The 12,549-nt window shown below is 34.3% G+C and overlaps 2 protein-coding genes across 8 annotated transcripts; one reads left to right on the plus strand and one right to left on the minus strand.

Annotated features, from left to right (window-relative positions):
- The first annotated feature begins 201 nt into the window (after positions 1–201).
- LOC100804956 (small G protein signaling modulator 1) lies at positions 202–9,148 on the plus strand. 7 transcript variants are annotated; one of them, XM_014768108.3, is made up of 13 exons: positions 202–471; positions 695–846; positions 1,328–1,426; positions 3,103–3,206; positions 3,568–4,352; positions 4,479–4,601; positions 4,721–4,809; positions 4,890–5,090; positions 5,869–6,306; positions 6,937–7,020; positions 7,611–7,625; positions 7,756–7,829; positions 8,755–9,148. In XM_014768108.3, exons 2-13 carry the CDS (start codon positions 724–726, stop codon positions 8,804–8,806), a joined length of 2,187 nt encoding a protein of 728 aa, XP_014623594.1. In that variant the 5' UTR covers positions 202–471; positions 695–723; the 3' UTR covers positions 8,807–9,148. The 7 variants fall into 7 exon arrangements, 4 of the variants coding, with proteins under 4 accessions (XP_014623594.1, XP_014623593.1, XP_014623595.1 ...); XM_014768107.3 differs by having other exon boundaries at positions 203–471; positions 647–858; XM_014768109.3 differs by having other exon boundaries at positions 203–471; positions 695–858; positions 8,751–9,148.
- On the minus strand, positions 9,118–11,073 carry LOC100797875 (probable peroxidase 26). The gene is made up of 4 exons (XM_003546764.5): positions 10,424–11,073; positions 10,163–10,345; positions 9,922–10,081; positions 9,118–9,674 (listed from the first exon to the last, which is right to left on the minus strand). The coding sequence occupies exons 1-4, from the start codon at positions 10,661–10,663 to the stop codon at positions 9,241–9,243; spliced, it is 1,017 nt and encodes a 338-aa protein (XP_003546812.1). The 5' UTR covers positions 10,664–11,073; the 3' UTR covers positions 9,118–9,240.
- Positions 11,074–12,549: the final 1,476 nt, after the last annotated feature.

Raw genomic sequence — 12,549 nt, forward strand, 5'->3', positions numbered from 1 at the left:
CTTTTGAAAAAAAAAAACAAAAATGTTGAGTAGGATATGTTAACAAGAAAATGATACAACTTTTTTCAATTAATGGACGCGTTTTTATGGGTGGTTTTGTAGCGGTGATTTATGACTGAGTTAAGTAGTCAGTAGATAGATTATATTTTTATTTGAGAACTGTTAAAGAAACATTGTATTAAATGATTAATTTATTAATAGTTTGAAGGCTTTTAGCATTTGGCAAAAGAAAAGGGTCTTTTCACCTTTTCATTGTTATTTGAGCGAACGACGATGCACGCACGGAGGAGGTTCTTCTCTTTCTCAACCTGAACTCACTGACAACTTCAACCTCCACTCATTGCACAGTGCACGCCACTTTCACAACGCTAACCCTTTCCGTTACAATTAATCTATCAACCCATTTCACCATCCTCTTCGATCCTTTCCTTTCATTACCCTCTCGATTCCATTTCCATCATTTGCATTTCGGTATGATTCATCATTCCTTAGCTTTCATTTTTCTTCTTCTTTTGCATTCTCTTCTGACCGTTGATTGTTGCTTCTTCTGTCTCTGCAAAAGAAGAACCGTTTGTTAATCGAATTTTAAAATTAAAACGATAATAATAATGAATCATTGAAGGTTCTCGTTCTGCATGAAATTTAGGGGTTTATTGACATTGCTGTGATTGATCGGTGATTGTGGTGGTTGAAGGTAGAGCGAGGGGAGTGTGCGTGACTGTGATGTATTGTGGCGAGGAAGAGAAGCAATGGACTTGTGGAAAAGCTGGGGCTGCCAATTTGCGAAAAGTGAGTTCCATCGTGCGCGACATTGGGGATCCTTGCCTTTCGCAGTCGCCTGTAAAGGTTGTTGTAACTGTAAGACTACAACAACTCTACCGTGTTTTATTAATTGCTTTGCTTATGCTCGAGTTTAATAGTTCATTTCTGCATCATCATACTCATGCACTCCTTGTTTTAATCTAAGACCGATGCTAGGCAACATTTTGTTATTTATTGAACAATTTGTTAGGATTAGTCTGAAGGATAATCTGTCAAAAGCATCTTCTGTAATTTGATGCTTGTCCATCAATTGATGAAGCCCTAGAACTTCAGGACTTTTGCACTTTCCAAGGTGTTTTATAGGTGGAATTCATGCTGTGATTTTGAAATTCTCACACTTCCCGTTTGCAATAGAAACTATATATATTAGTGGAGATTCCTCACTTTTTCATTTGAACTGTTGGGCATCTAAGGAGATCCTGTTGTTTGTTTGTTATAAATTATAGATACAAAATCTTGTTATAAGATGACTTGTTTAATGATTTTATTATTCTTCATGGAGCAGGTAAACAGAATGCTTAAGTCAGACAAATGGCAAACCATGTCTGATAGTGAAGGAAAGGTGTTTGGTTTTCGGAAGGCACTAAAATTGATCGTGTTAGGGGTATGTTGTCATTTATGCTGTGGTTTTTTTATCTGTCTACACCATTATCTTTGTCATCATCTGTTCATCACAATAATCATCTTCTTCCAGTTTAGGATGCTGCATGCTCATGAATTTGGTGCACCTGGTCATGTTTTATTGGACAATAATGATTGTGGCATGGTAGTAATGGATTTGAACAAACATGCCTAACTTTGTGTAATATCAAGTTAGTTTTAGTGTCTGTAAGGTTGTTGAGGCTTTAGATTGAGGTGTTCTTTGTGAGCTGTTGACTTGTTTTTCTTGAATTTTCATTCCAAAGGTGAAAATTGATTTGCAAATTACCAGTTTGGCATAAGAGCTTAATTTCCCAATGGTGCTTAAGTAATAGAGAGTAGGGATAAATTTTGGGCATGGCATGAGGAAGAGTGATTTTTAATAATATTTTGTTGAAGCCATATATATCCTTGGGCATCAGGCTTCAATGTAAGGAGGATTTATTTATTTATTATTTATTACTTTTAATGAAATCATGGATGTTGCCCACAACTTAAAGGTGGGTTTGTTTTTTAAAATTAATGAAAGCACAAGGTTACACAATGCAGTACTTGTTAATTTATTAGATATGAAAGTCACTTTGGTATATGTAATAACGAGAAAATTAAACTACTGGTATTTTATGTTTGGTGTTTTGTAAATGTGATAAATAGGCATTTTCCATAACTTTTTTCTGCAAGAGCTCAATGAATTGAACCTAGTTTACATTCACTGTGCTGTGTTCAATGCTTTGTTCCCATTGTCAACAAAAAAATCAGTTCAATCACTAAAGTTTTGTTTTCATCAAGGCATTTCAGGAAAGGCTCATGTCCCCTTTAATACTGAATTTATACACATAGCAAAATTGATATCCATATGACCATAACACCTTTGTTCATCATATAGGATTGAGTCTATTTTGCTTTTGGGGGTCCTATTGAGCCATTCTGCAGCTTTCAGATGATCTGATTGTGATGCCAGAACTCTGGCTGTTTTAATTTATTTGCTGAAGGCCTAATAAAATGCATTGTTTATCATATTCACAAAACATTTTATAGAATGGCTTTTATTTATTTTTCTCATTACTATATAATATACCCCAGTGACTTCCAGATCTACCATTTAACAAATAGTACATAACTCCACAACTCCCTTAAGTTGTGGTCTAGTGGCACACCTTCAATAACAATATTATCAAACAACACACTACCACTAAATTGTATGCCATGCCCATGAGTGAGTCTTACTCATTATTCTTTTTACACCATAGTAGGAATTAATCTCTAATTTATACCAATTTGGTAATATGCACAGCAATTTGCATCTTTGGTATAAAAAAAGTTGTTTTTCTTCTGTTGTATTATTCCCACATATATGTGTTTTTATTTATCAATAACATCAAAAGAAGCTTCAAGCTTTTTTTTCTGGGTCAGCCAATCTGGTTACTTTCATGCTGCATTCTGAATATAGTTATTGTAGATTACTTGATATTTAACTTAAATTTTTAAATTTAATTTCCTTTTGCATCAGTATGAATGTATAAATCTGTACTCTAGAAGCATCAAACACCTGAGCTTCAATTTTTCTTTCTCAAATTTAAGCTAATAAATGAATTGTTGGTCTTTCTGATTTGTTACACTTTTTTATTCCTTGCTTGTTAGGGTGTAGATCCATCAATAAGACCCGAAGTTTGGGAGTTTTTACTAGGTTGTTATTCGCTGAGCAGCACTGCTGAGTATCGAAGAAGGTTGAGAGCAGCTAGGAGGTGTGGGTCCATCCACTTTCTTTGACTTTTTCTCTCCTGTTTTATGGATCTTATATGCATCTATTTTGCACATAATGAATGTTGAATCTGATCTTTAGCCAGGAAAGTCTCATCTTAGAACTTGCTAAATTCAATATTTCTATCATGGATGACTGTGACTATATGTCAATGCATGCATGGCTACCTTCCTTTGGCATCTGGCAACTATTTATGTAATTGTGTCAATGACTGGAAGTGTTATTGTAAAATGCATTTGGCATTCAATGGCCATATGATTTGTTTCGGCTAGGGTAGCACCTTTCCTAGGTTTTTGAACATGTAATTATTACTTGTTGACATCCACGAGAAACTGTCCTTGCAGGGAGCATTATAGTGACCTGATTAAACAATGCCAAACAATGCATTCAAGTGTAGGAACTGGTTCATTGGCATATGTTGTTGGATCCAAAGTAATGGATATGAGGACTTCATCCAAAGATGGACGGAAATCACAAGCTAAAATAGAAGGATCAACTTATGATAATAATGTTGAAGTAGGGAAATGTTATGATAGGAGCATTATTTGTACAGAGGTAGAAAATTCAAGCCATTGGGAAAGCTCCAATAATGGGGTTGACCTAGTTAGCTTGAGAGTAAGTGCTGATAATGCAGCATGTGATTCTTCTGGTAAAAAAAACTCCAGTTCCCCAAAGTCAGGGGGAGAAGAAGAGGAATCAGACCGTGTAACTGAATGTAGTTTTGATTTTCCTCCTTTATCGGTCACTAATCTGTTTGAGAAGAGTGGTAAAGATAAAAATTCAGGCACAGAGCATGGGGATAAACTTCCTGCACCAGAACAATCAAGATTTGAAGTTGACAGTATGCATAGCTTTCAAATTAATAACAATGTAGAGTTAGTTATTGAATCGAATTGCCAACAACCTCTTGCTACCTTAAATCCCATGGACTCTGAAATTGGAATTGCTTCACCTGATGAGGAAGAACCAGAACTTCTGTCTGAGAATCAAGTTTATGAAGCGCAGATGGTAAATCAACTGAAAATATCAGATGTTCCACAGCCAGCAATGATAAGATCCCCAATTTCTCAAGGATGGCCTGTCAATGAAGAGAGAGTATCAGAATGGCTTTGGACCTTGCATAGGATAGGTACCTAAGTTGTATAGTGTGTCTCCCTCTCCCCTCCTAGTTTAACAGAGTTTATTTATTCTTTTTGACAACAGCATATATTTTATCCTGATATTCTTTCTAGCTAATGGGGTTATTATTTTTCAGTTGTTGATGTTGTGAGGACTGATAGTCATCTTGAATTCTATGAGGACAAGAGAAATTTAGCTAGGATGTCAGATATTCTTGCTGTCTATGCATGGGTTGATCCTTCAACGGGGTATTGCCAAGGTTATATTTTTTCCTGGGAATTTCTTGACTTCTTGCTGATAATTGTGTTCTATTTGTAGTTCTATTACGCTGACTCTGGATGCCAAAACTTATCTTTTCACTGAAATATTTGATTTTAGGTATGAGCGATTTGCTGTCTCCCTTTGTTGTAATCTTTGAGGATAATGCAGATGCATTTTGGTGTTTTGAGATGCTTTTAAGGAGAATGGTATTTGCAAATTTGACTAAATTTCAACAATGTAACTTGGTTTGTGGTGACTGACTTGTTTTTCTTTGACATATTTCCAGAGAGAAAATTTTCAAATGGAAGGCCCAACTAGAGTGATGAATCAGTTGCGAGCATTATGGCATATTCTTGAACTGTTAGACAAAGAAATGTTTGCCCACCTGTCAAAAATTGGTGCTGAAAGCCTTCATTTTGCATTTCGTATGTTGCTAGTTCTCTTTCGAAGAGAGTTGTCTTTCAATGAGGCTCTTTCAATGTGGGAGGTTTGTGCTTCATCCCCCCCTCTCCACCCAGAAACCCATTAATCTTTTCAATAGTTAGTCCTTTTCTGAACTACTTTCTTGTGTATCTGCTTCTGCTTGGTTGCTACTGTATCTAAAGCAAGCAAATCTAGTTTTGCTATTGATTTTTGAGGTAGAGTTGAATAAGTTAATTGGAAGGTGAAGAATCAGCTTACATACTGTGTGATTGTTAGTTTGATTGGGGTCTTGGAAAACATTTATATGAATTCGAGTAATTTTTTCTCAATCTACTGTCAAATTGAAAGTTGTTGTCATATAGTTCATATTTATAAAATCTTATGTTATACTAGTGCTAAAATTATTTAATATTCTATTCATATACGTCAAAATTGATGTTATATATACTTTTAAAAATATATAAAAATAAGAACTCTTTGATTACATACTTATAGTCATTCAATTTTTGAGAAAATTTGACAAAAACAATTAAGATATATAATTTAAATTCAACTATTGGATTGATAAAAAAACACATTTTTATATAATTATTGATTGTGTAATGATTGGTGTAACTTATAACAATGTAATTTTATCCCCCCCCCCCCCCCCCTTCCCCAATATATAAGGAGAGTATTGATTAAGAATTCTTATTATTGTGAAAAATGAAAACTATAAATTTGAATAATTAGATCATATTTGAATGGTTAAAATTAAAGTGTGCCTTTTTTTTGTGAACCCTTTTGATACATCATTATTTTAGTTCATCAATTCATGATCGCAATATTCTTGTGTAGTGCAGATGATGTGGGCAGCTGACTTTGATGAATCCATGGCTTATGATTTAGAAGAGAACTGTCTGGAAGCATTGGAGTTACAACTTCCTAGAGACTCAAGCAATGATATGAGAGAAGAAATTGCAGATAGTGATGGTGGTAGTGTGAAGAGTGGTTCACGGTCAAATCATAATGAAAATGACAACACAAAAGCCAGCCCACAGTCAAATCATGAAAGAGCTGATCACTCAGTATATGACAGCAAATTGAAGTCGCTCTCATCCCATACCTTTTGTGGCTTGGCAAGGAATATCTGGCCTAGAAATCATCAAGTTCAAATGAGCAGTATTTCCTTAACAAGGAAAGGAAATAATGAGTTGGCCATATTTTGTGTTGCAGCAATTCTTGTTTTAAACCGTCAGAAGATCATTCGAGAAACTCATTCCTTTGATGATATGATAAAGGCAGGTGCATTGATCTTTTGTTTTACTCAGCATTTAATTACTGCTATGAAAGTCATAATTAGTATACTATTATTACATTGTTTTATATTTTTATGTTTACATTTCATTAATTCATTAAGTAATTTCATTAAGTATAAAAAAAAGAATCAAGACAGATTAATTTGCATACTTATACTCTTATTTCTAAATGTTTGATGTTGGGTTTCTTTGTTTAAATTATGTTTTGATTTGAAAATGTGAAGTTGGTATTGCATATACTTCTTTTTTGGGAAACTTGCATAATGTTTTCAAACTAACTTGTGCTATAATTGCATATCGGTGCTATTATTTAATGAGATCTGATGCACTCTTTATTGAAAGGTGAAAGTAGCTTGTGCCTATTTGTTAACTTTATTTTCTTGCATCAACTTATACCTGAATGGTTACTTGAAACCAATTCCTTTACATTCTTAACGAGATCTGTTTTCGACTTAGTTTTTCCTTCCTCAAAATCAATTTCTTTACATTCTTTATGAGATCTGTTTTCAACTTTGTTTTTCCTTCCTTAGGTAGTTCATTCAATTCATATATACCAAATTGCAAGATTATTGTGCATTTTTTAATTGTATATATCAAATTTACATTTCATAGATGTTCAATGACAAGGTGTTAAAAATCAATGTGAAAAGCTGCATAACAAAAGCAATCAAACTCCGAAAGAAATATTTTAACAAGGTAAATCCTAAACTAGTTATTTTTCTTTGTGTGCTACTCATAAAAGAAGTCATTAACTGCTTTTGCAAATTTTATGCCATTTTTTATTTTGGTGAATGCTTAATCCTTGTTTTAATCTGTTGGAGTTACTAGGGATATGACCAAAATAGTTATTTAAGTAAAGGGCAACCCTCACCTCATCAACGTGGGGTTGAGTTAGACTCAAGCTCAAATTCTAAGATGGTATCGGAGTCTATCCTAACAGTTATTGTTGGGTCTATCACGATTCAGGCTAGGCCACCTATTATTGGACCACATGTAAATGTTCACTTTTGCCAACTTCACACTTGAAATGTCCAATCCTTGATGTGAAGTGTGTGTTGAGATCCTACATTGATTAATGATATGACCAAAATAATATATATAAGTGGTAGGCAACTCTCACTTAATTTCAGGAGTATTTATAAAAAATGTATATATTCTAATGTTTCTATATTCGTGCAAGGAATACTTAAAAATGTATTTCTTCCTTTTGTATTTATAACATTTTGCTTTTTGAAATTGAAATCTCATCTCTTGATAGGTAATCAAGAAAATGAACTATGTTGCAGAGAAAGGGGACTAAGGTAATATCATTGCCATTATACTTGAGACAGAAGCACTGAGTATCACTTATATGGCTCTGCATTTCCAAATTGGAGTTTGGTGTTAAGACTTTAGTCATTACTTATCCACTTTGGATGGGAGACTTTGCAGCTTAAAGTGGTTTTGCTTTCAGAGGTTCATCCAGCTGCTGTATGTCCATTGTCTTCATTACTCTTTTTTACGAGGTAATATCAGTTTGTTCTGCTTTGCATTTTATTAGTTTGCTTGACTTTTGATGGTGTCTATATAGATCCCTAGATGGTCTTTACCAGGCATTTCTGTAGTGTGTTGAACTCAAAAAATTCAGTTCCCTTCCAGTTCTTGGAAATTTGATGCAAGGATTATTAATGACCAAAAGTGTGTTTTGTTGGGTAGCAATGAAAGCTTTGGATATAACTATAAGCAACAAACAAAGAAGTTAATTGGCACATTTGTTAGAAGGCAAGAAATATGTGGGGAATCAAATATAGGAGCAATGTCCTATTCTATTTTTGTTGAGTGTGTATGACAATATGTCGTTGCTTTAATTTCTTTAAAACTCATCCTTGAGAAACAAAACTAAAAAATGCTGAGGGTGCTGTTGTTGCTTTTGTAGTTTCTGCCAGATGAAGAAAATTGTGCTTGTGCAAAACTACATCCCCTTTTTAAGGCATTCTAGGACCCAATTTATTTATTCCCATACCTTTTAAGGGATCGGTCTATTTTTCCACGCACTTGTGTTCTTTAGTTTGTAAATAAAATTTCACTCTGTAATTGATTAAAACATCATATGATATATTGTTTGACAATTCACGGGCTTCAGTTCATCAGCAGTGTTGATGATATATCAGGAATGATTTCAAATAATTGATTACTGGAATCTCCTCTAGAAATTTGATTTTAGATTATTCAAATTGATTATAAAATCGATCAAATGGGATACCATGCAACATATCTTTTTTAATTTTCTTGTTTAGCTTTTCTTGTTTAAGTTAGGAGTATGTTCTGTCAGTAATGCATTTGATTTCCTGAAGATCCTTTTTACGATGGTTTCCCTTTTAGTATTTGATTTTTTTTTTCATTACTCATTGTATTGATATATTCTCTCTCCTTTCCTCCTCTTGAAGCCAGTGAAAAGATTGACAAGGGGATTTTTCATCACTCTGGTTGCTCCCAGGTTTGATCAATTTGCAGTCTTGGATACCTGGCACAGGTTACGCAAACAATTCTCTTTCTTTGAACTTTTGGTTCAGCTCATTTCTGGAGAAAGTCGTACAAAATTTATTTCTACCCAGAGGATTTGGAGTTCGGAAAAAGCACACGCATACAAGTAGAAATAGAGGGTGAATATGTCACGGGATTGTTGTAAGATATGGAAACAATGTAGTCAATTTTTGTGGGTGTTTGAATTGACTGAGGATAGGATTTATGTTTTATACATACATACTACATCAAGAAGATTTTTTAGTGACTTGAATTGCTGGAACTCATAAATTACAAAGGATAAAGAGGGTATTATTCATAATTCATGTATTATTCTTTACCTTAAAAACACAAACAAATCTGTTTAAATTGGGCATATCAGATTCCACTCTAAACATCCGATTTCGCCTCCTACTAATTTGGGTTGCCCTTATTTGTGTATCGGCAATATCGGCGTATCTCTCCTTGGTTTCCTGTTAGAACCCTGTAATTCCCCATCTTGTACATTGATGTAGCAAAAGATTTCCGAAAATCTTCAAATCCAACGGCGAACTCCTCGGAGATCTGTTTAGTGTCATCACTATATAGTAATTGTTGATCAACTCCCAGGACAGTTTCGTGGGATAGGATCCTTCCGTAGTATGATTCTGTGAAGTTGTAACTTGATCCTGATTCTGGGTTTAGGTATACCAGAGGGTCTGCTTGTCCTTTCTTTCTTGGCGGACAAAGTTTTCTCAATGACTCTAGAAAAGTAGCACTCATGCTCGGGTCCGGTTTTCCGGAACCATTGTAGTTATAGAGCCGGTCAACAATAAAGCTACAATGTGTTCGGCCCATCGTGTGTGCTCCTGTGTTGATGTCCAACAAATTTTAGAAACGTTATTTTTATTGCTTACATGGGTGCCTTAACCAGAAACATTCTATATATATAAAAGAGATTTGAACAAATATTTTTAACATGCTTAGTTTTCATAAAAATAAATGCATTATCTTAAAACACAATTTACAATAAATTATTTATAATAAACTATAAAATATATAAAATTCTTAACATATTTTTATATTTACATCTGGATTGTAAGTTTGCCGCCTTACCTAAAAGAGTGGTCATGTCTACTTCATTCAAGTTCCTGGATTTGAAATATTCCAGGACTTTCTGCTGCAAGACGGATGGTGATGGCAGGTCTACTGATGCAGCATCTGATTTCATGCCATCCTTCCTACCTGTTAAAACTGGGTAACCTGGTCCACCTGCCTGTTCCCATCAATCCTCAAATAAGTTAGTTTGATATGGAGGGGCTAGTGGTAGAAGGAGTTGAAAGTAGCCTAGAAGTACCAGTTTAACAGCATCCCTGGTGGCCAGGTGGAGTATATCAGCACATGAGACAATTCCAGGGCATCGTGATTCCAGAACAGTTTTGATCTTGTCAATGGCTGCAAATCCTCCAAGCCCCCGGTTTTGTGCTGCTTTTTTCTCCGGATTTGCTCCTTCGTCAAGCAGAATTGATGCATCACATCCCTAGGCCACAAAATATTGTTTGCTGAAAGGTAAGTCACAAAACACCAACTAACACTAACTAGAAACTATAGTACATACAGTGACAAAACAGTCAGCATAAACCAAGCGGAGGAGCTTTGCCGTAATGCTTCTGTCATTCTTCCAAAACAGGTTCACTTGGTGCCGGACATACTCCTCTGCATCACGGCATGTATTGGTGACCTTGTAATAATGCCAGCGCAAATTTTGTGTTTTCACCTCTGCATCTGCCATTCCATAACACATGCTCACCACTACAAGAGCTACTAGCGGGAAGGCCACACACATAACTCTTCCCATTTTGTGTCACTGTAATTAAAACTAAGCTTGTTTGTTGTTAATTTATAGCACACACTGTCCTCGTGGCACAACCGACCATAACATCAGGGTAAAGAAAAAAATATTGAAAGGACTCTGAACAATGAAATCTAATCCAAGCATTACGGCACCTTGTGACGGAAGAGTAAGGCATGGAGCTGTACGTTCACATGCACGAAGCAGTTTTCAACATCCTTCTAAGCCATTTAATACTGCTGTGACGTGGGTAGCAAGGAACGTGCTTTGCATGTGACAACGACTTGGATTTGGGGTCTAAATCTAATTCTCTAATCACGAAAAAGAAAAAGGTCCTTTTGTTGATCCAATATTTCCTACAAATCGAGAAAACTATTATGAGTTTTCCTATGTAATTAACAGTGAGTATTATGGATACAAGGTGCATGTAAGTTGTAACCTATATCTGTCATCATTCTCTGATTATTGATTAATCTATGGTGTGGCATGCGCCATCTTATTGGTCTCATTGCAGGATCCGGTTAATTCTCTTTTTCTTACGTTGAAATCACGAGCACGTGCACTGAATAAATTACGAGTGATAACTGAAACAACTCAATTACTCAACAATATTGGTATTAATTATTACCCAGCAGAGAAAAAAGAATCCAGCATTCCTAATTTATGAATAATAATGGGTTTATTCTTTCTTTAAACACACTTTGCGATGCTTACCTTAACGCAACTTAATGTTAAAGCTTTTGACTGTTTAATACGATCGAAAAAACGCTTCCAGTCCCAGTTCCAGTGGCTTGTAGAGTATGCAAGTGACAAGTAAAGATGACGCTGGAAAAACACGTTTACTTGAAAATTAAACTTATCATCCTCGTATAAGCAAAGTTGGAGCTGATTTTTGTCGGCAGGGAAAAAAGAGTGTTAAGAGTTTTTGATAAAAGTTGTAGAGAGATGGAAATAAGAAAAAAAAATTAAATATTACTTTAGATAATACTCAAAATTAAATATTACTTTAGAAGGTGCTTAAAATGAATATATCATATTGCATAATTGAATATTACTTTACATAAAATCTTATATAATTAAATTTATAACTAACTAAACTAAATCTTATATAATTAAATTTGTAACTAACTAAACTAATTTATATCTGTTATAGTTTTCACATTAATAGATCTAGCAATTATTAAACAAGCTTAAATTGTATTTTAACCAGCGAAAGCTATTCTGTAGTTAAAGAGACTTTTAATTTATATGTCCAGCAAATAATATTTCCATCATATCGCATAATTAATCGTTTAGGTTGAGTGAGGAATATATCGTTTCCTCTTTCTTGTGAATGTGCTCTAAACACCGTGTTATGACGATGATGAGTAAGGAGTAATATTAAAGCGTGGTCACAGCTTGCAATTGGCAATGCAAGAGTTCAAAGAAAACTACCTAAAACAAACATGCTGCCTTTGAGTTGAAGAAAGAAGTCCGCTTAATTAAGTGAATATGAAGTTAATTAATTCTTAATAAAGGTTTTTTTTTGTTATCAAGTTGTAAGTTAATTATTAATCATTCATCTTCACGTCTCTTTTCTTTCTTTCTTTCATTCGTTCGTTCATTTTTTTGTTATATTAATTATATATTTTAATCCCTTGTTTCCAAAATTCAAAATAAGATTTTGATGATGAAATAATCAAAATCAGTAATGGTAATAGTTGATCTAAACTTTTCAGAGGTGATAATATTTTTCTTATGTGATCAAATGTATTTAACACCGGCTTCAGAAGATCTCAAATAAAAAGACACTGTACGCATGCTATTTTATCATTTATTCTTTTGTTTGGCATATGTACGTTTTACTAAAAATTTAAATGTTATATTTATACGACAAATGAAATATATCAAAA

This window comes from Glycine max, chromosome 15 (genome assembly GCF_000004515.6).
Source record: "Glycine max cultivar Williams 82 chromosome 15, Glycine_max_v4.0, whole genome shotgun sequence".
Classification (NCBI taxonomy): domain Eukaryota; kingdom Viridiplantae; phylum Streptophyta; class Magnoliopsida; order Fabales; family Fabaceae; genus Glycine; species Glycine max.